The 22,424-nt window shown below is 43.7% G+C and overlaps 6 protein-coding genes and 1 long non-coding RNA gene across 10 annotated transcripts in view; 5 read left to right on the forward strand and 2 right to left on the reverse strand.

Annotated features, from left to right (window-relative positions):
- Nucleotides 1-2,103, forward strand: part of LOC109545630 (spastin) — a 4,425-nt gene extending 2,322 nt beyond the window's left edge. For all 3 annotated transcript variants that reach the window (XM_019916426.2, XM_019916427.2, XM_019916428.2), the window contains 5 exons: nt 303-530; nt 584-876; nt 936-1,175; nt 1,232-1,481; nt 1,534-2,103. In XM_019916426.2, coding sequence (XP_019771985.1) covers nt 303-530; nt 584-876; nt 936-1,175; nt 1,232-1,481; nt 1,534-1,697 — 1,175 coding nt within the window. In that variant the 3' untranslated portion in view covers nt 1,698-2,103. The remainder of the gene's footprint in view (nt 1-302; nt 531-583; nt 877-935; nt 1,176-1,231; nt 1,482-1,533) is intronic.
- Nucleotides 2,104-3,308: 1,205 nt separating this feature from the next.
- Nucleotides 3,309-5,306, forward strand: LOC109545641 (RAB6A-GEF complex partner protein 2). The gene is made up of 6 exons (XM_019916447.2): nt 3,309-3,527; nt 3,575-3,815; nt 3,868-4,142; nt 4,193-4,304; nt 4,772-4,978; nt 5,034-5,306. The coding sequence occupies exons 1-6, from the start codon at nt 3,423-3,425 to the stop codon at nt 5,246-5,248; spliced, it is 1,155 nt and encodes a 384-aa protein (XP_019772006.1). The 5' UTR covers nt 3,309-3,422; the 3' UTR covers nt 5,249-5,306.
- LOC125502866 lies at nt 4,527-16,714 on the reverse strand. Of its 2 annotated transcripts, none has more exons than XR_007280581.1 (3): nt 15,902-16,714; nt 6,932-7,067; nt 4,527-4,698 (listed from the first exon to the last, which is right to left on the reverse strand). It is a non-coding gene; the product is annotated as an uncharacterized LOC125502866 (long non-coding RNA). The 2 variants fall into 2 exon arrangements; XR_007280580.1 differs by lacking the exon at nt 4,527-4,698 and adding an exon at nt 6,788-6,879.
- On the forward strand, nt 6,035-12,506 carry LOC109545622 (enhancer of polycomb homolog 1). The gene is made up of 12 exons (XM_019916408.2): nt 6,035-6,399; nt 6,665-6,803; nt 7,654-7,754; nt 7,852-7,992; nt 8,045-8,262; nt 8,314-8,539; nt 8,596-8,799; nt 8,853-9,043; nt 9,103-9,465; nt 9,519-9,970; nt 10,027-10,138; nt 10,196-12,506. Exons 1-12 carry the CDS (start codon nt 6,247-6,249, stop codon nt 10,353-10,355), a joined length of 2,460 nt encoding a protein of 819 aa, XP_019771967.1. The 5' UTR covers nt 6,035-6,246; the 3' UTR covers nt 10,356-12,506.
- LOC109545664 (NADH dehydrogenase [ubiquinone] 1 alpha subcomplex subunit 7) lies at nt 12,599-13,068 on the reverse strand. The gene has a single exon (XM_019916479.2). It carries the CDS (start codon nt 12,969-12,971, stop codon nt 12,663-12,665), a length of 309 nt encoding a protein of 102 aa, XP_019772038.1. The 5' UTR covers nt 12,972-13,068; the 3' UTR covers nt 12,599-12,662.
- On the forward strand, nt 13,225-13,695 carry LOC109545665 (U6 snRNA-associated Sm-like protein LSm6). The gene is made up of 2 exons (XM_019916480.1): nt 13,225-13,416; nt 13,472-13,695. Exons 1-2 carry the CDS (start codon nt 13,326-13,328, stop codon nt 13,618-13,620), a joined length of 240 nt encoding a protein of 79 aa, XP_019772039.1. The 5' UTR covers nt 13,225-13,325; the 3' UTR covers nt 13,621-13,695.
- LOC109545642 lies at nt 14,380-20,631 on the forward strand. Its single transcript, XM_019916448.2, has 6 exons — nt 14,380-14,608; nt 18,614-18,791; nt 18,846-19,043; nt 19,092-19,298; nt 20,020-20,238; nt 20,298-20,631. The coding sequence occupies exons 1-6, from the start codon at nt 14,517-14,519 to the stop codon at nt 20,493-20,495; spliced, it is 1,092 nt and encodes a 363-aa protein (XP_019772007.1). The 5' UTR covers nt 14,380-14,516; the 3' UTR covers nt 20,496-20,631.
- Nucleotides 20,632-22,424: the final 1,793 nt, after the last annotated feature.

Raw genomic sequence — 22,424 nt, forward strand, 5'->3', positions numbered from 1 at the left:
ATGGTTCTTGAGAAACTTCGAATAAAGGCCATTTAGTTATCTCTGGAATGATGTAAAAACGAGCGTTCTTGCTCATTTTGCTTCCGAGAAACATGAAATTTTGCAATAATCTTGCGCCACCCTTGCACAAAACGACGATCATTTTTCTAATTTCATAGATAACAGAAGACTGTATTTTTTCTACATAATCCCCCCCCCCCTGACTTTAAAGCTGGATCCGCCCCTGATTCAAAATGTTTGGTCCTTCTAAAGCGGCCACTATGTAAAACAAGTATTCATCTGTGGCCTTTCTCTTAATGTAGCCTCTGGCCGGAAACTGACAGTGGCAAGTAAACGACCCACCAATTCCACCCTGTCCAAGAGCCAGACGCTGCCGCGATCAATGGGCTCTCGATCAGCGCCCGTTCAACCAGTGCGCCCCTTCAACAAGATCTCCTCAACGCCTCCCGCTGTCAAGAAACAGCTTAGTATCCCGGGCAATGTCGGGTCCCCGGCCCGACGCCTCAATAACAGCAACAACATTAACGCAGGTTTGTACTAGAGGCTGATCTAGATATCCTGATGATAACTGTGATGTTTCCAGGGCCTTCAAGCAAGCCGGGCACACGCGGGCGGTCCCCCACGTTAAAGGGCGTCGACCCGAAGCTCGCCCAGTGCATTCTGGATGAGATTGTGGAAGGGGGCCCGCAGGTCCAATGGGAGGACATTGTGGGCCAGGAAACGGCCAAGCAAGCCTTGCAGGAGATGGTAATTCTGCCCTCGTTGCGGCCTGAGCTGTTTACTGGCTTGCGGACCCCCGCTAGGGGCTTGCTCCTGTTTGGACCTCCGGGCAATGGAAAGACTTTACTGGCCAGGGCTGTTGCCACTGAATGTCAGGTAGCTGCTTTACTTCACCAGCAAGCACACTGATACACTGATTGGGTGGTTGATTCTAGGCGACGTTCTTCTCAATCAGCGCCGCCAGTCTGACGTCGAAATATGTGGGCGATGGGGAGAAGATGGTGCGGGCGCTGTTTGCCATCGCCCGCGAGCTCCAGCCCTCAATAATTTTCATCGATGAAGTGGACTCGCTTCTTTCCGAACGGTCCAACAACGAGCACGAGTCCAGTCGGCGCCTTAAAACCGAGTTTTTGGTTGAATTCGACGGACTTCCCAGCAATCCCGAAACTGAGAGGGTAAGCAGCAACAACACAATCATTTCCATCATTGTCTCCTCTTAACTGGCTCTTAGGTGCTGGTGATGGCTGCGACCAATCGGCCCCAAGAACTAGACGAGGCAGCTTTGCGCCGCTTTACCAAACGCGTCTACGTCACGCTGCCCGATCTAGAAACGCGCATAAAGTTGCTCAAGAAACTGTTGTCCAAACAGGGCTGCAGCCTCACTCAGCAGGAGCTGAAAAGACTGGCCACTTTGACTGAGGGCTACTCGGCCAGCGATTTGACCGCCCTTGCCAAAGACGCCGCCTTGGGGCCGATCAGAGGTATTTTTGGGGCTCGACGCCAATCCAACTTCTAAACGTGCGTTGTTTTCAGAACTACAGCCCGAACAGGTGAAGCAACTGGATCCCAACGCCGTTCGTAGCATCACCATGGCGGATTTCTTGGACTCGCTAAAGCGGATCAGGCGGAGCGTGTCGCCGCATAGTCTGGTGGCTTATGAGAAGTGGTCGCTTCAGTATGGAGACGTTTCAATATAACCATTCCCCTACTTTTGTTATTTAGGTGTCTTAGATTATTTTTTGTCTGTGATAGTTACAGTTTGAGTTCAGGTTCGAGGCTTCTTGCCTGGACAAATGTATTAGCGGTTTCTTGATGTCCAGGATTATTCGAAAATTTACGTAGTTGTAGTTAGAGCGTTCTCCAATCTGTGCTCGCGCAGTAAACTAGTGGATTTGTTACTTTTGCCAAGTTTCTAGAGCGTGTTCAGTTGCAAAGTTTTAATGCCATGTATTTTACGTTTTAACCTGTTAATCTAGTCTAGCTTAGGGCTTTCTGTTCTGTTTAATTTCATTTTTGATGTGACTTTTCGGACCAAGATAAGGAAAAATCAATCGATTTTGCTGAATGCTTCTTTTCTATTGGAAATAAAGTTTTTTAAAACAATCCCCACGTTGCCTCTTTTGCACACAATTCACCAATAATTGAGCTAAGTGAGAAACTGAAAAGCAGCTACAAAATCGACTTGGGACAATTAATGACCTGAAAATCGATTGACACTGCAGACTTTGCGGGAGACACGACAACGCTGGAAATATCCGAACAGCCAATCACAGATTACAGAGTAATCTCATGATACAATGAATACAAGGTAGGATATTAATCGGTCGAAAACTCGATTTCGTGCGCACATGACGTCGCTGGTTACCACTTTGGTAAAGTAAAGAGCTGATCCCATTTAAAATGCATGTACCCTAGACAAATTTTCACTGAATTCAAAACGCAATAGCTCAAAAATGGAAAGTTATATGAGAATATGGTTTGCAGCATTGCATAGCCTAATACTTTGAAAATCGCGTTTGGGACCTGATTTAGGCTTTTTGGGAAGAAAAATACCCTAAATTATTCTTTACAAAATCTCTGATTTTCAGCGTTTTAGCGTGCTGTGTTGCCAGAGCGTCATTTGAGAAATCGGCTTGAGCCAAACGAAATAATGAATTAATTGTATCACAATGAATGAATGCACTGTTCATACAATGAATTGATTGTATCACACAATGAATTCATTGTCGTACAATGAATTAATTGTATTATGGAGTCAATGCGTTTAGGCATGTTTGGAAATTTTGTAGACAAAACTGAGCATTTTGCGATTGGTAGTTGGAAAGTGTACTCTAGATTGTGTGCTACTTTTAAGTGTCGGTTCAGAAATATAAAAAATGCGGTGTGCAGTCATTTCATTTGTTTTAAAATTTACATATCGTCTGGGGCACCACAAACCGCGTATTCCGTCGTAAATAATAGGAAAGTAACATTGGGTCATTGTTTGGACTTCCGTCTCGTGAATCGTAATGTACTATTTCCGCAAGGATACATTTTCCGCTGACGCTCTACTTTATTGCACAAGTGGCAACTGTGCTAGTCTGCAAAATAAATACATTTTCGTTACTTTTAATTTTCAAGTCTAAAATCTGCTGCAAATCATCTTGTAATTATAAGGAGGATTTATAAAAAAAAAATTAAATGTGACAAAGACTAAATAAGCTATATTTAATCACATTTAGCAGACAGGAAAAAAGCACGCCAGGCAGTGATTTCTACTGACGTCATGCAAATCGACGCAAGATCCTACCTTGTATTCATTGTATCATGGAGCAACCTCTGTGATCTGTGCAGCCAATTGACTGACGTAAGGCGGTAAGACGTTCGCTGTCAAAACATTGCTTAATGGAGAGTGGTTTTTTCGCAAAAAAAACACATAAACAATGATTGAGGTGTCTGCAAAACTAGTCAGAGGCCATGTGTTCCTATCGGGGGAGGTCGTAGAGTGCATTATATCGTTCAACCACCCTGTTGCTACAGCCCACAAGGTACTGCGCCAGCCAGCAGCCGAACCCCCATCTAAGTGCAATTTCAGGTGTCTCAAAGCCATGCGGATGTGTTCGAAGGCTTGGCGTGGGCCTCCGCCCAGATCCACTGTCAGTGTTTTACCGACGCGCGACTCCCCAAAGCGAGCAACAGCGAAAACGTCGGTCACCTCACAATGGCCAATACAGCCTTGGGGTCTGCCACTGGGGATAACGCAAAAGTGGAGTTTGCGACCAAGCCTAAAATAATCTTCTGTGACTTGCGACTGTCGCCTGGACAAGTGAGGCATTGTAAATACCACTCATTGAGTTCACTCCCCACAGTCAACCGACGCTTTTTCAGTCATCTACCGGGAAAAAATCCCCACAGATTCTCCGCCCTCGTATCGCGGGCAGCTGGTTAAGTACTCCTATAAAATCACCATTGGGACGCAGCGAGTGAACAGCCCAGTTAAGTTGATGCGAGTGCCCATCAGGGTGCTGCCTCTGGCAGAGGCAGTGCTGAACGAAGCGGGCGCCTTTTGCAATGAAACTACCGAGGAACTGACACCGACTAACCCATTCTTGGAGATCAGGCAAAAGGAGAAGCCCATTGACTTGGCTTTGGAAAGCCTCCAGGTTGGGCTCTGCCCCAGGCGATTTTTCTGGGCTAATTTTTCCCGTTTTAGAACATCACTGCCAGACGCAACTCGAACTTTTACATGATTTCGAACATGTGGGGCAAGGTGGCGCGCTTTTGCTTGTTCAAGCCGGCTTATAAGCTAGGGGAGGATATTATAGGTAAAAACCAGATCTAGAAAGGGTTTAAGCGCATTCAAGACAAGAGGCGGCAATCAGTTCGGAAAATGTCAGAAGCTGTTTGTTCGATTGAATCCGAATGAAAGCACTAAAAAAGCCGAAGCACCGCACTAATTAAGTTTCAAAGTTTGATGCACAAATTTCCAACGCACTGACATTCAACAGCAAAAAACTAACATTTCGAATTGAGGTTATTGTTTTGTGATTACCCAAACAGTAGCCGACGTCACATAAAACAATATGGCCGCGGAGGGCATTTAAGCGCGTTATATCAGGTTGAGTTGGTTTTACCTTCAATTTTTCAGGATTTTCCGTCACTATTGGATGTTATGGCATTTGTTCAAACTGAGGTCGAGATTTATTTGATGAAAATATCCTGAAACAATCAAATATGTGTGTTATTTTCAAACAAGTAGAAGATTTCGGTGCAAGTTATTTTTTTTTTCAAGGTACTTTCGATTTTACCGTGGCCACCGTTCAATGCATGCAAGTGTCCGTGTCGTTGCAATGCGAGGAGGAAACCGCAATGGACCCGACCAAACAAACACGCATTATCACTTACAGCAAGCACCATGAGGTGTGTTTGGGATACAAATACACCCAGCTGATCCTGCCCATTCCCCTACATGTCACGCCGGCCTTTGCCACTGATTTGGGTGCGTTTTCCAGCAGCATAAATGGTTTTGGGTATTACCCAGCTTTCTGTTGCAGTCTGTTTAAAGTGGCGGCTGCATTTTGAGTTCGTCACCAGTCTGCATAAGGGCCTGAATCCCCCCGGTGCGGACGCAACCAGCTGGCAGGCGCCTCCAGAAGTGCCCATTGAGACGATGGTGTGGAGCCTGCCCATCCGGTTGTACTCGACCACGCCCAATCACGTCACCCAGGGCGTCCAAGGGGTGGCTGTTCACAAACTGGTCATTCGATGATGGATATGAAATTTTTTTTGTTGATTTTTTAAATTTTTATAATAAATACTTCACGCAGTTCAGTTGTTTGATATTAAAAAGTAAAAATATAGAGTTGTGTGGACCCACTTAAAAAGCCCCACTACCCAGAATAACTTGAAGAAAGCCGGCGAAAAGATCAGTTTAATTCGATTCTTAAAATATCTCGATTATAGAAGCAATCGGGTTATACGCGCCACACCCTCGCTGAATAGGTGGCAACAGTGTCCGCCCAGTCCGGCTGGCATTTAAATAACCAACACGTGGTCCTGACGTCACTTCCTGGATCTCCGGCGGATTTTCCTTCAATTAATCATCAGGCTCGTCCCGCCTGAATGGTCGGCGCCACATATGACATTTAACTCCAACATGTTGTCATTCGATTTGGCACCTTCACTGTGCAATTTCAGTCGAATAGTGACAACAATTCGCAGCGAAAACGACGAAAAATTTAATAAAACAGGGCTATTTTCACGTTTGTAGAACGTTCGGCTGTCGTCGTGAGTCCGATGGCGTGGACGAGGCGACTCAAAACGGAGCTTTTCTATTGCAACAAACTGGCTGGTTGAGCTGCGGGAAATGCCGGAAAACGGAAAATTCAGTGGCCTACTCAAATCTAAGCAGTGTTAAATGCCGTTTTTTCACTTAAAAGTTTTACACGGGAGTTTTTAGGTAGATGGACTGTCAACCCGGGTCTTGCGCAAGGGCTTTCCGCGCACAGCACGTTCCTCGTAAATTTATATGGTTCCCTGGCAGAGCCGCCATGATGGCTTTCTTTATTATACGCTCGACATGGAAAGTTTCAAAGTTGTTTTATTGTATTTGTGACTGAGTGCGTGTAAATAAACACAATGGGAACGTACTAAGGAACCCGCATATTCATTTAGTGCCGGACTCGGACCGTCCGAGCGGTGAAAAGCCTGTAAATAGTTCGCTTTTATGTTGGCGTGGTCGTGCGTTTGGTGTCCTCATCAACAAATATGTCGAAGCTTTCATTTAGGGCGAGGGCTCTCGATCCGAGCAAGCCCATGCCCATATACATGGCCGAGGAGCTGCCGGACTTGCCGGACTTCTCGGCAATCAATCGTGCCGTTCCTCAAATGCCCACCGGGATGCAAAAGGAGGAGGAATGCGTAAGTTACATTCGGGATGGATAAGCGACAGCTTGGCCGCCATGTTGACATGGCGCTTGGCGCCCACCTTAGCCGGCGTGTTCAATTTTGAATTTGTTTTGCCGACTTGTGCTCAATTCGGCAGGCCTAAACAGCCCGGATTATCGCACGGAATTTAAATGTTAATCGCTTGGTGCTCGGTGGATTAGCTGTCACTGCCGTTTTCATTCGCACACTATGTAAATAAAGCCTGTGGCAATTGTAAACAGCTTGTACCCCTTAACAGGAGCACCACTTGCAACGGGCAATATGCGCTGGTCTCATCATCCCGACACCCGAAGTCACCGATGTGCCCCTCAAAGACTTCTACGACAAGGTTTACCCACCCAACTACAAACAGCCCAGGCAGCTCATACACATGCAACGTAAGGGCCCCTTTTTACTGTATTCGTTTTATAGTTAGCCAGTCATTCTGGAACGGTAGTTCCTAATTCACCAGCACTGAAACCAGCCCAAAGAGTCAGTAAATAAACAAATAACAATCTAAACTAACCTCACTTCTGCTCGTGGTTTGCATGTGTATTCGCCCATTTTATTTACACATTTGCTCCAAATTAACAGCAAAAAGCTGCGGGTGTTTTTATCGGAAAAGCAGGGTTTGGTCTGCTAGGGCACGGAGAGTTTCGTTTCTGAAACATCATCAGGAAATTTTTCAAACAAATCTAAATCTGTTAGCTGGAAAGAACGCAGCTTGTTCTTTAAACGTCTAGTTTCCTTTGGAATTATTCATTATAGGAACTGTTTCAGTCAGCTTTCTTTTGTTAACATACTCAAATTCCTATATTGACAGAGCAGGAAAGATGGACCCCATCTCGATGCCATCTTCAGGCAAATTTGCAGCAAAACTGCACATAGTAAATCCTTTACAAGTTTGCAAACGAAGCCCCTGTTGCTTGGTGCAATTAACTCCTTGCAAAGAAATTTGCGATTTTTCCTCTTGAATTGAGGCAAAGTTTGTTGTGTTCATTCTGAAGCCACATGCAAGCCCTTGTCCAGAACATTGGCAATCAATTAAAACTCTTATCAAACCAGAGCGTGTTTCATAAAAGACTGTCTAGTTTCGGCATTTTTGATAATTAATTTCTTCCAAGCCAGAACAGTTGCGGGTATTTCCATCCAATGCAGCAAAACTTTTCAAATTAACTTTACGTTCGCGCTCATGGAAAAGACAATACTTAGCGCTTCTTGACTAATTCCAGACAATTTTTCTTATAGCTTTCACAATGGAACAAGAAATTCCCGACTATGACATGGATTCGGACGACGAGCGATGGTTACAGTCACAAAAGCCGCGACTTGAACTCAGCCACTTAAAGGTAGGCCAATCGTAGATTCCAACTAATTTACTGTCACTGAAATAACTAATACTCGGGAGTCAATCACTGTATTTAATTAATACGTGCGCTATTTCAGTTCGAAGAGATGATGGACCGTTTGGAGAAGAGCAGTGGACAAACAGTCGTGACTTTGGGTGAAGCGAAGGCTTTGCTGAAAGAAGACGACGAGCTGACGATCGCAGTGTACGATTATTGGTTAAACAAGCGACTGAAAACGGTGAGCACCGAATAGCGGAAAATGTTCCCTGAAAAGCAGGAAAGTTTTGCAGCAACATCCGCTGATTTTGTCCGTACGAACCGAACATCGGTCAGGCCAAGCAGCCAACAATCCGTACCTAGCCTTCCGTAGGCGTACCGAAAAAATGCAAACCCGAAAGAATCGCAAGAACGACGAAGTCTCCTACGAAAAGATGCTGAAACTGAGAAGGGACCTGGTTAGGGCAGTCACCATGCTAGAATTAGTTAAGCGCCGGGAGAAATGCAAAAGGTAGTAGCCTCTCATCAAAGGCTAGAAAGTTTCTAATTATTGGAAAATTAGGGAATTTGTTCACTTAACTGTGGAGGTGTTTGAGAAACGGTATCAAGCGCGCGATTACAATGGATCGGTGGCGGCAGAAGCAGCCGCTTCCAAAGCGGCTTTGGCACCGCCGCGGCCTGCCTTCACTCCAATCTTCCACAATCACAACCAAAGTTGGGCGGATGCGGTTGCCACTCAAGCCCAGGCGGTTGTGCAGCATGGCCACAAAACCAGCATCAAGGACGACGTATGTTCATCCCCTACTAGGTCTCACGAGTTAACCACAAGCCCTTTCAATTGCAGATGGTAAGTCGTCGCGAAAAGCGCCAGTACCGGAAGCGAAAACACAAAGCGCTAGGCGGCCGAAGCGGAGGCTTGGATGGACTCTCCTCCGACGAGGACTCCTTGGGAGGCGCGCCCCACCGAGGAGCCAGCCCGGATCCCGAGGAGCAGGAGGACGACGGTCCGTATGCTTTCCGCAGAAACAGACTGTGCTCCTACCATAAAGTAAGTACAAAATGCCTACTTTGAGCTATCCCTAACAGGAGTTTCTATTGCAGCCCATGTCTAGATTAGGCAACTGGCCATGGTGCTCCCGAGAGGAGAACGGCGCTGGCGACAAGCGGTTCCGCTTCACTCTCACTTCCTTGTCTAATCGGAAGTGCGTCGGATTTGGGCGGCGTCGATCAGGCCGCGGCGGCAGAATTATACTGGACAGGGTATCGACGGATGCTGATGATTTCTGGAGAGGGTGCGTATCAAAAGTTGAATGCTCCAGGAACACCACAACAGAAATACGTTGAATTGCAGGATGGACTTTTCGATCATCGAGCCGCAGGAAAACGAGATCTCAAGTATGCACAGTTCGATTAAAGAGCCGTTAGTGGGGCGGCTCCAAGGCGAGCCCCAGTCACTACGAACTGAAAACTCCACTAGTACCTATAACAAATACAGTGCCGTGTCCAGTGAGGCGCACTCTGACTCTAAAACTGATAGTGGCTTCCCGAGTATTAGTGATTTCTTAAGTAACAGTAGTAGTGGCACAGTGCTAAGTGATAGATTAGGATCGGATATAAAAGTGGAGTGCAGTGAACTGAGGCCAGAGCCCCCCCAGCAAGACGAACCTGACAGGAGCGATATTCCCGAATTCCCCAGAATCCTACCGAGAGACTGGTAAAGCACGCAACTTTTAAACTCGGTTCCCTGCTTAATCGCCAGTCTTTTAGGTTGCACTTTCGGCCGAAAACACCGCCTCCCGATTACGAGCCCCCCTGCCACATGCTACCTGCCGACGAACTGCCCTTTGCCAACGTCACCCTGCCATCCTTCCAAGTGGAAATCGAATCATTGGAGAGTCCGTCGGTCGTATCGGTTATGCTGGATCAGGGGCCTTTCGTCACGGACCTCTTTGAGCTGGACCGACGATGGTCGGATGAAAGCAGCTACGCGAAACAGGGGCCCCAGGGCTCGATTTTCGAGGACGAAGACGAGGAAGAATTGGAAAACTCGTGGCGCACGGCGGGGGCTTCGAGTTTCACCCTCAAAGACGCTGGTGGTGAGAACATAATGCGCTCGGAGTCAGGGGGTAAAGTGGCCGGAGCCTTTGAGAGCTGCAACGAGGAGCAGGATGTGGGAAGCACAAATGGGTTGATACCGCAACTGGGATTCACTGCAGATGGTAAGGTGTAGAGTTGCGCCGAATTGGAATTTTTTCATATCTACTCTTATCTCTAGTGCACAACTTGAACCGATTGCACTACAACAAACTGCAGCCGTACAACTACAACAGCACGGGAACCTTAAGTCTTCTCACTGCCGCCCAATCGGTCAAGCTGAACAGTCACAGGTATTAGAAAAGGTTTTTTAAATTTTATCCGCTGAAACTAATGGGTTTCAATTGCAGTGCCAACAACATCATCGAATATCCGCTGACAGCCGCAGTGGACGTGGAAATGGATTCGCAATCGGAACAACCAGGCGACGTATCGAACAGCCCCAATCAGAAAACCCCAAACGGGGGCGTGCGCAACAACAAAAGTACTCTAGTAATGGAAGTGACGTGATGCGTGGCGAATGGGGCAACTTCGAAAGGTTAGTCCCGGTTGTTTAATCCGTATTAACACAGGGTGGATGGAGCGCGTTGTTGCTCCTCGTATTGCTTGATACGCTCTACACACGCCCAACTAGCGTCTTTCAACAATTTCGATACTTCTTTGTGCAGTCTTTAGAATAAAGTAAATCTTCCTCTTTTGGAAATAATGTGCTAATATTAATCCCATTGATTAAAAAGGTATTTTTGTACGGTGGTTTGCGTTGAGGAAAATTCCTAAAGGCAATTTTGCTCAAACCGCATTCAACTAATGTGGGTAGAAGGAAAGGGCGTTTTCTCATATTGGGTCAGCACAACGGCAAACTGTTGATATTCAAAGAACAAAACATACGCAAATTCAAAGAGACGTGAAAACAAAGATAATCGGGTTTTTTCGATTAAATCTGAGAGATGCAAGAGGTGACTTGACGCACCAAAACTATTTAGCTACAATTTTTTTTATATTAAAGAAGGTTTTCTTATCGATATTGTCTATTGAGTGAAACGAGCCGAGATTCAGTTGGTTTAGCAGCTGGGGTGGCCCAGTATGTCTGAACCGTGTCCCTCCTTTCCAAACGATAGAATTACTGGCTGCAAAACCAGATTTTCTGATAAAAATCAATACGCTTCGTAGTGATGTGTTCAAAAAAATAATAAAAATAAACGTGACGTTTTAATCACATTGTTTTTTCGGCCTGTGCGGCTTTGAATCTTTCGATTATTTTTTTTAGTGATATTAGATAGGTCTGACCGGTACCAGATAGATTTTTGTGTGAATCGAAAAGTATACTTTATGTACGCTTTTCGACGTTCCCTCAAGTAAATTCCAAAACCATTGTCTGCTTTATGACTGCGAATGTGCTACCGGAAATTTGGAGTAACTTTTACCTGGCTATAGGAGATATAAGTGTAAACCGCGGCGAACTGAAAATGATCATGCATCAAACATGACCGAACATGTTGCAGATGAATTACCGTGTGTTGAATGACCGACATCATGTTGAATTCAGGATCGTTGTCAAGTCGCATAAAGAAAATTATTTCTCGGTACTAGCGATAGTGTAACACTACTTATTTAGTATCTTTTTGTAAAATATAATCTGTATAACACTGTACATAGTCTGTAGTCATAGTCGTATGTTAAGGAAATAAGAAAATCGCAAAAAGGCTGTTATAAAAAATTAATTTTAGTAACTTATTTTGTCCGGTCTTAGGTTGGACGGGCGCACGGCGGTTCCGTTGTTCGTTTATCGGAGATGCGCACTGGGAATTATCAGTTTTGAGTCGTTGCTTTACCGGTTGGGGGGCGATACTTCCGGGTGCGCACACCCCTATCTTACGCAAAACTTTAGCAGTACTTATAAAGTGACTTCAGAGTAGTCGATTTCAGTTTGGCCCGTTTTTCACTTGAATATTTTGGCAGCGAGATTTTTTATCATTTCCAAGATGTTTGCGACACTCAGTAGAATCCAATGTCGTTTGCCGTATCCGATGCGCTCCTGTTTGTGTCGCGATTTTCTTGATTTTCTAGTCAATCATTTTAGTATATTTCGCGTTAGATTGTCAGCTGCCGAGAAATTCAGTGAAAATGGGCAAGTGCGCATTATTTGTTAAAAGAGAGCGGTACCAATGAATAATGAAACATTTTTAGCATCGCAACTGTTCCTAACTTGCTTGAACCGATGATGATAAAGCCAAATTTACATGTAACATTCCCCCAATTTACTACTTTTAATATACATTGTTATAAATCAATGCCACCAGTAATTGTGAAACCACACCTAGCCATTCTAGCATATATTCTCGAGGCCTCGAAACCAATCATTGAATGGGTTTCGACGCGTCTCAGACCCTCTCTTCCAGTTCATTTGGTTCTCTCCGCCACTCTGTATTTGTACGATCTACATATATTGCTAAGATTATGGTAAACTATTGATAAACAAAACTAATGCGATAATTCTCTATACGGGTCTACTATTAAACGTTAAGCGACGGTTCGTCGTTTTTATTAGCAAATCTTAATGTGAATACTTTGTAAATATCTAGATATGTGTAAGAAATTGAGAAACCGACAAAAAAATAATAAAGATGCTCGGCGAGACCTGCATGGTCTTGTTTAAACTGATTACGGCTTTTTATTTCCCCTAAAGCCTCATTGTTTCTAAAAAACAAGGCATTGCATAAACATCAGGGCCCCAAAATCAAATACCCCCTACACATGTTTAAAGCTCTATTGGCCCTACTGGAGACAATCTAAAATTTACGACTAATCATAGCAAATCTAGTCCCATTGATGGATTTTTCCTGGGGTGATGCGCCGAACTTCGGGGGCGCCGTCCTCAATTCGACTGCGGCTGGCCGCGATTATTTCGGGTGGCTGCGCTTCCCTGCGACCGTCATGGCTGCAGTAGAAATTGTCGCTCAGCTTGTGATTGGGGCCGTCAGGCAGGACTGGCTGAGGGGGCGATCTTGTGGCAAGAAAGTCCTTATAGCGCAGCGCCAGCGTGTGTTTGCGTCCCAGCAGGAATTGACGGAAGTGCTGCAGGAACGGGTTCACGTCGTGGACTTTCACGTTCGGTTTAGGGGGCATTTTAGGGCCACTGACAATTTGATGTGTATTTTGATCTCGACTTAACGCATAACCTCGATTGTTGTGTAACAGCTCCCACAGAATAAACCACTACTTTGGTTGGATACCATCTTTGACAGGTCGGGATAAAAACAAGTTAAGATTTTAAGTGTTACATAGTTGAGACACAGAGTTGGTTGGGGGCTGGAAATTGATTTATTTTTACATTTTTGCAAATTAATTTGTCATTTATGGTTGAAAAGTTTATAAACATGCAAACTTCATTTGGTTGCTCATTATTCTGTGGGTCTGGTCCGGATCTAACCTCAAACTGTGTTGTGGTTTTTGGCATTTTACGATAACCCCGACTTGAAAATGAGCCGCAAAGAAGCCCTATCGACTTTCATTCAGCAGATTCACTCCAGACCTGTGGTGGTAAAGCTGAACAGTGGCGTGGACTATAGAGGTAAGAAAAACGGCGATATTTTTGTGGCATTTTTGGAAATATGCGGCGTTTCCAGGAGTTCTGGCTTGCCTGGACGGTTACATGAACATCGCGTTGGAGCAGACCGAAGAGTACGTGAACGGGCAGCTGAAGAACAAGTTTGGAGATGCGTTTATCCGAGGCAACAATGTGCTGTACATCAGCACCCAAAAACGCCGGTTCTAGGCGCTGAATGGTCTGATATATCTTAAGTAGGTTAAGTCAGTTGGAGTGTTCGAGCAATTAAACAATCCAATCAGATTTTATGGTTTCTTAGTCCAGGACGGTCCACCGGTATGCTCAAGATAAACAGTGAATTTCCACTTTCTTCTTTTAGCGAGCAAATCAATGCGCTCTTCCGGACACGCTCTCGAAAGCACTCAGCTGTGAGAACATCGCTTTGTATCGGATCGAGATCATGAATATTTAAATCAGCTCATTCACGCATTGTCTTGGCCATTCACTTTCTTGGCGCTTAGCACAGTCTTTCTCCTCCGAGTGGACTTCGCAGCAGGGCCAATCATTCAAAGAGGGTTGGAAGTTTGGTCGCTTGAAAGCGATTGTAGTCCCGAATGAGGCCAATGAGTAATGCTAATCAATGCGCTAGTAAGTGCCACACCAGTCCCGGGCGTTTCAGGTTGCACAACAGCGCTCTCATTCATCAAAGCGAAAAAATAATTGAATAGTGCAGGGTTCTAAGAAGCCTGGATGGGGGCAAACAATCACAAAAGTCCAAGTTTTTTTGAATAGAAAAGCACACGCTATTCTCCGCCAGCAATTTTTAACAAGCGTGTCAAAAAAACCCGACAAGTTTGGAGTCTATCAACTACCGATCATCAGTGCCTGGGTGCTGATTTGCTCTGATGATTTCTGCCATCCTTGTAAAATGTGTATAAATTGCTTGTGGATAATATATAGTGTGTGTGTGTTATGTGAGGTTTGGGACTGGCCCGTGGACTATTCATAAATTCCACCGAAAGTAAGAGTACGAGCGGGGCCCGGTCGCTGGCCCGCAGGGCAGAACCCCCGCGAAAGTGCTCCCCCCCAGCGAAGACTTTCTTGGTACACCTGGGGAGCTCGCGATGCAATTTGGACAAGAGTCGATCCACGACCGCGATCAGTACAGTGCCGTGATTTTTTTGCTCCCAACTTGCGGAATAGAACCACTAGACATGTAAGTAAGAGGTTTCGTGTTAGGGCTGAAGATGCTTCAGGGCATTTAAGCATCTTCTTGATGGGCGCGAATGGTCGAATTGATTCTTCAAAGAACCGATCCTGGTTTTGGGCAGTCCATTGTCTAAATCCGGAATACCGAGGACTTCGTGCGATAAATACAGTCAGTTCAATCACGAATTGGCATTGACCTTTATGGATGACTACTATGGGTTGTTTCTAAATTATGTTATTCTCCCAGCTGTCTTCATTTGGGAGTCGCTGTTGGTTTTTTTGCAGTTGGGCCGACATTCATTGTCTTGAGGAGAAAGCGGCTGGCTTTATGTGGACCGTGGTGAATCGGGTTTTATTTATCTGCACAATAAAACACCGAAAGAACGTCAATAAATCGCATAAAATTGCCGGTTTTTCATCGGGCGGATTTCAAGCGAAAACGGCGGGGTTTCTTTCGGTGATTGATGAAAACACGCGTCTTTAAACATGTATTTCTGCCGCAATAGTAATAATGATCATTATAAAACACCTTTTAATCATTATGCAACTGGTTGCTAGTATGGCCCAGTTTCATTTGCATCTAATTTCTTCCTGTTTCCACCAGCTCGCGTAATCAGTGCGTGTAATATTCGCATAAGAAGAACCGATGGAATTTTAATCCAAAAATCATCAACGACCTTGCTCTTTCCTGGCTGCTAAATACCAAGGCTCGGGACATGTGAATCTTGCTTTTAATCAACAATTTTATAATTCGTTTGTTATACATATATGTAAATCACGCGAATCAACGTGTTGCATAAGATGTCGTCTGACCACAACAAGCCCGGTTCTTATATGCCACTGATTTAGACCATTTTCTCATCGATTGCATAGGAGAAAGTTTTCTGGGCTGTACGGGCAGGTGTTGCCGGGCAGTTTTCTCAGCAAATTCAACTTTGGGGCCACTGGTGGTCAGTCTTGCCACAGGTTTTGAAAAAACCCAACCATGTCGCAACAATATCTACTAGAACTAGCGTCTCATCATTAGACGCTCCCTGATTATTCAAATTAGTGGCTGGTCGAGAATTTTTAATTTCCGCATTATGAAATACGCGAAAAGCAAAAGTTTTCGATCTAGAACTGTGCTGAATCACTAATATACTCGACTGGAATTTGGAAACTTGTTTGGGGGTGTATTTGTGGGTTATTGAAGAGCAATTGCAATTTTGGAGGCACTTTTAGGCTCACCCATGACAATGATATACTAAAACGTTCATTCAAGTCCCATTTTCGTCGCAAATTAAAGCTACAAAACACTCACCAAACGATGTTAGTCCCTGTGCTCGCTCTGCTTGAATTCCAGACCTTTTTTCCTGGAAATTTCACAGTTTTTTTGCAAGAAAACCGCACTGTTAACGCACAACTCAAACCTTCACTCAAATTTGAAGTTAACTAAAATGGCCGCACTCGAGGCTGACATGAGCGATGTCAACGACCTCTAATAAACTACTTACTTTGGAGTTGGAGTTCACTTAAGTCAAAGTTTCCTGTTTGACCGAGTTAGAAAAGTTCTCACACAGCGAATTTGAAATGAATTTTCTACAATTTTATTGCGCACAGTGTGTGCTTCTGTGCTTGAAAATTATATTTAAAGAAGTTTTCGAAGACCCGGAGGAAGATGTTCGAGTGTTCTGTGTTGCGTTTATGAGGTCGGGAGGAAGTATTGCCATGTTTTTGAAAACTTCGAGAACAGTTTTTGTTTGGAATAGATCGGTGATATTTTACGGAAAAACCTTCAAAGACAAGCGTTTATGTTAAAAAAAACTGTCGAGCTTACTGGTCACATGTCATTGTCACGAAACTTTCAAGTTGAGTGGCAAAATGCCAAGTTTAAGTTGAGTTTTGCGGCTCGAGTCAGTCGAAAAATGTTGAGTCGGGACGTTCGGAAAGTCCGATTGTGAAGATAAAGTAAAAATATGCAGTTAAAGGTTTAAAACAACGATCGTTTTGAGCTTTCAATTGCACTTCGTCAATATTTTCAGTTTGAAGTCTTGCAGCTTGAAAATGCGATATTTAAGCTGAAATTTGATTACCTGAACGACTTTAAGGTCAATTGCTCTTAAAAAGCGGTTAAATTTGTGACACAAAAACGACTTTTTATTACGCGCTTGTCAAATGCCATTAACAGTAATATATTAAAGTTGCTCCTTCACTAATGACGTCAACTGAATCCTTGATTTTTTCAAAAAAGTGAATAAATAGAAAGTGCGTCTTTTATATTGTGGTTTTTCACATCTAGAAAACAAGTAGTATTTACTATCTTCTCTAAAAGTGAGAATGAGTCTTGTAACAGTTGTCGAGCGATAACAATTTCTCCTGCTTGGCAAATCGCGATGCACTTGAGTATTAATTTCTCTTTCTGGTCTAGATTGGCAATATATTTTTTTAATTGTCGACCTAAAGGCGCACTTTGGTGTTATTAAGCCATCAAGTGAAACAATTAAGAAGCGTGACATCTAATGGAAACATTCCGGTGCTGCTTGGAACTATAATGGCACAGAGTCAGCCATGCAAGTCTCTCAATCTATCGTAGAATTGGTCTAAACAGGTGAAATTGCACAATTAAATGTGTTTTTCAAAATATTCACAAATTCCATATTCTATTAACGCTTACTTAACAAACATTATTCAATACGTTTCGCGATCGAAAACGCTGGCACGTATAAGGAATTGCCAACTTTATCCTTATTCATTAATTTATATAACAATAAATCGTTTAAACTGGGTACGATAAGGAAAGGAACCAGAACCGTTCTTGCCATTAGGCCCAATTAAATCGGGGAATTTAGATGGGGCTTCGAACCAGGCGAAAGTGAAAGGATCTTCGATCTTGATCTTGATCGAAACTGGGATTTGAAGAGACATTTCTGGGCGGCGATTTTGATTGGTTTTGGGCCCTTAATCGACACAAATTCGTCTTAATTAGAATTGGGACTATTAAACTTGACATTTCAAGTTTGATGCCGCGATTTAAAGTCGAAATAGCATGCAGTTTAGAAGAGAAACTTCAAACTTAAAGTCTAGAAATCACAGCTAAAGTTTATAATCTCGACGTCGTGCCGAAATAGCATCTTCAACGCAGAGATTTCGAGTTTAAATTTGAAACTTCTCTTCTAAACTGCACATTTTTCCGACTTTGAATCGCGACTGTACGTCAAACTATTGACATAAAGCCTCAAATGTCAATGTTATTAATGTCAATCCTTCAAGTTGCTTTAAACTTCAACTTTTTGCGGTTGCGACAAAATTTGCAGTTTTTCTTCACAACTATGCAATTTTTCCGTTTCAAATTGGATTTTTTGCTTCAAGAAAAATGGTTGACATATGTCAAATGCCAATCTCAAACTCCATATAAGGCACTGAAATTAATTACGTTTTCACTGGGTTTTCGTCAAACATTGAACATTCAGAGCTGCAGCTGAAAAATCCCATTCAAATCACATAGTCGTGATTCATTCGACATTGAGCGCAACTTGCAACAGCGATTTAAAACAAAGTCAACTATCGTCGATTAGCCGCTATTGCCTCAAAGCCAATCAATCAATCAAATTATGGGTTTTATCGCTCAAATTGCCGTTTGGCGCTCTATCATTACGGGCATGTTGAGCAACTATCCACGCAGCAAATAACTACGTTCTCGACATCCGCGCGTTCGTTATAGTTTCAGCCTTTTTTTCCAAACTAGTTGGCACATTCCTTTCACCACGTTCAAATGCCGATTTTTCCTCACAGCTTAATTGAGTGCAAACGCGCGGGATTTCTGCATTTGCCAATTATTACATTTGTTACATTTTAATAGAACCCCGTTCTTGCAAAATGGCCGAGATTTTTTGCTGCTCATTTACAATTGGTCGCACTATTCTCCAACAATCCGTGACATGAGTCAGGCCAATTGACAGCTGTAATTGTCAATAACGTCAAACTGACAAATAACGCTATCAAAGCCCGCTAAATTCTAAAGGCAATGTTTCAGAATGAAGATCTTTTTGGCGCTATCAGTGTTATGTGTCTATCTGAGCACTTCGGCCTCACTGCCTCAAGGCCAGGGTGTGACTGCAGGCCTGCCGGCATACACACAGCTTAGGGCCGATCAGGTGCGCTACCTGCAGAACAAAGGCTTCGGCGCCACCCTCAAAACCTTCAGACCCACTGTAAGAAGGTTTGATCCGCCTGTAGCGCTCTCTGTAGGTTCTTTTCACCTCCAGGTAGCCTATGAGGAGGTGGAGGAGTACGACGAGCAGGACAATGCGCCCGAACCGACGCAAGATCGACAGCCCACCTACGCCTACCCGACGGCTGCACCCAAAACCACCTACTACGCAACTGTCACGCCCAAAGGGTACGCCAAGCCGGACGCGAGGCCTGCGCAGACCCAGCAGCAGTACCGAAGGGCCGGCGAGAAGGTAAGTGGATCTGGATTCAATGGGTTGCCTGGTGACCGGCCCTTATAGACCAACAGGTTGGAGGAGGAGGAGGAAAAGGAGGAGGAGGAGGAGCCAGATAGGCTCACTTTGCTGCTCCCGCAGTCCAAGTTCCAGTGCCAAGGAAAGAAAACCGGCTACTATGCAGATGAGGAGTTGGGGTGCGAAGTTTTCCACTACTGCCATGACAACGCCCGTCACTCCTGGATTTGTCCCGAAGGGTTCACTTTCCATCAAGTAAGTGGAATGTCAAAAAATGACTTGTTCTTTTGCAGCAACGCGGCCGGTAATATATTGGTTATGTTATATTTTATTGTGTACTCCTTGTCTTCATATATGTGTACTACTGACCTATAATATATAATATATATAAGCCTTGTTCTATGCTACTGACTGCTATACTAGCATGTACTGGACGTCGACTAACAATTCAAATCAAAGCTCTAACAAGGTCTGAAATAGCTGAAAAATACGACCAACTGCTAGATAAATGGCTAGAACTAGCAGATTTGCAGAAAAAGAACTTGGGAGAGGAATTGTTAATGATTGAAAGTAGAAAAGAAAAAACTTAATCTCCTTTGACATTAAACTGGGTGTTATTTTATTATAATATTTATTATAGTTAATGGGGTTAATTAATGGGACTTATTGTATAGAATTTCGGCTCTTGTTGCAGGATTAACTAAAAGGGCTAACAAATAGGATCTAAGACCATAGCCACTGTCACCCGTAATAAAAAAAAAACAAGAAAATATACTAAACGGTCCCTAATCGGGCGCTAATCAGCCAAAAAGTGCCGGTTAATATAATGGTTGTTTAGAATACACAAAACAGTGGTTAAGCGACGGTACAACATATTTTTCAAACTAAACAACGATTAAATTTTCAATCACTGTTTAGTCAAACGGTGCAACCGGGCATTAGCGGTGACTCGTTAACCATTTATTTAAATATCCAGATCCAGCTGATTTGCATGCCACCTAGCGGTGACAACATCTGCGACAAGTCCTCAGACTACCACTTTGTCAACGATTATCTCTACAAGCCGGTTAACCTCGAAGAATACCAACAGAGACCCAACACGAGCCTGCGCTACTCTGACCGGTACTTCCCAGACTCCTACAGGCCCCGATACGACGAAGAGGACAACCAGCGCCCAGTCCACCATCAGCACTCGGTAAATTGAGGCGATTGGAGGCGCTTTGAGGGGTTTGAATGCGTTTTTCTGTCAAATAGGTTCGTGTGACCAATGCGCCCAGGTACCAGCAGCAACAGCAACAACAGCAAGCCGCCGCAGCGCCTTCTACCACGTTCCGCCCCCAGGGCCAAGTCGGGCAGGTTTTCCGGTCGCCTGAGGAGATCAACATCAGTTTACAGCAAAGGAGGCCGCAGTACTCTACTGCGAAATACGTGGATGTCTATGAGAGGAAGTAGGATGCAGATGGCGGAGCTTCCTGCTAGTTGGAGTGTAAATAAATTATTTTTATACCTATGTTAGAGTTTTAGGCTTTATTTAAAAAGTGTGGATTTGTTCAATAAATGTTCAGAAAATCAGAATTTTTATGTCAAAGGGTCCTAGTCAATTAAATTTTCTAATTTCTAAGCAATAGAATAATTGGCTTATCCCACATGGACCGGCCATTTTGAAATCCCCAGATTGGCAGGCCTGAAAACTTGGGCAAACAATTGACACTTCTTGAGAAAATGGTGGTTTTTCAGTGACAGCAGTTGAGTTTTGTCGGGAAAAACTTGACTTTTATCCAGCCAGAGTGCCCCGGGAGTGTTGGGTGAGTTTCCTTTGACTTTCCTACAGCAAATTTTGAGCCCAGACTAGAAAAAGCGAGTAGGCGCGCCCAGGGCACCAACGTTTCCTAATTTTGCCTGAAATCACTACTCTAATCAATAATGGGCCTTTGATAACAGAAATACTGCATTTAATCTCAATGGGATTAAAACCATGCGTTTAAGGAATCCAGGGGATTTCTCTACATATGAACTTGGCGCATGTGAGGTTTCTACACAAAATGGCGTCATCGCGCATACCATTTGTGGGGTTTAGTCAAAGGTTTCCCTCAAAATTCCGGGAAGTTTGCAAGTTTTCCCGTTGGTGTTGCATTTGAGCATGGGAACTGCGGGGATAACAGCCAAAGTGAGTATCATATTGATATCTTCTACCATGTCGACAAGTTGGAAGTTTTGTGCTGTTGCAGTTGAAAGTTTGTTTGAAATAATTATGTTTCATTATTTGAATTCATTTGAACTAAATAACACCACGGTATTATTCAATGTGGTTAGCTGATGGGTCTTCTGTCGGTATTCTGTCCAGATTTTCTGAGACAGAATGATGAATGCAGCATAAGATGTTAGAACGATTCCTCAAAGCTTTTCAAATGTGCCTAAAACGTTCGCGATCTTTAAGCATTTGCATTCTGATTATTCCGCTTGGTTTGAGCGGCTTAACTCTTTCCATGTTGGTCTTGTTTACCCCCCCATGGTGTCCATTAAGTCATTAATCTCTTATGCTAATTGCCCACATGTTGATTTCGGTTAGATAAACGGGATTAGGACAATTCAAAGAAATTTATAAGAATAGACTTCGAGTTCTACAGGGCGTGCCACTGAAGTAGACGATCTGCAAAGGTTTCCAGTATCGACTGACGAAACGCTAATGACTTTGCTACGCCCTGTAGGTTCTGGTCTATTTAAATGTGTTGACTGGGTTCATGAATTTTGCAAAACTCACCGGGAACTGAACGTTTTAAGCATGTTTTAATCATTCACGTGTGTTTAATTTTCATAAATCCGTCGAGGTTTCGGCCCCATAATGAATACCGTAAATCCGCTTTGATGTACGACACCCATCAACGCTACGGCTCTTGATGGTTACATAATTGCCAGCCATCCAAAATGGGTTTTTGTCATTTGCATTAATTTGCAAGATCAATCGTTTCGTGTCTGGTTGATTTGATTCTGGAGAGGTACTTGATTTAAAGTTTTTTTCGATATCAGTGCTTGCGGATGCCTTGGGCGGTTTGGATTTGCCTTCCTAATTATATCGGAGTCAAAAAACTGCCTAAAGTTAATTGAAACAGAACAGCAAACTGGTTGACATTTTGTGAATTAGTTATTGCGTTCGGTTTTCAGGGGTTTTGCGTTTTCGTACGCAATTTTTCAATATTCATTACAGCAAAACCAGTACAGATCAAACTGGTTCTTCCCAGCGTTTAATAGAGAAAACTGTCTGTTAAGTCTCCTTAAACCGCGATTTTTGTGCGCTTGTTCTGCAAATTTTGGCGGTTGGTTAAAGGGAAACGCTCGATTTTTTTACTAATTGGCACAATTTTCAGTTTTTCGTCGCAGTTT

The sequence above is a fragment of the Dendroctonus ponderosae genome, unplaced genomic scaffold (assembly GCF_020466585.1).
Source record: "Dendroctonus ponderosae isolate FM_Combo_2020 unplaced genomic scaffold, Dpon_F_20191213v2 Dpon_F_20191213_10, whole genome shotgun sequence".
NCBI classification, from domain to species: domain Eukaryota; kingdom Metazoa; phylum Arthropoda; class Insecta; order Coleoptera; family Curculionidae; genus Dendroctonus; species Dendroctonus ponderosae.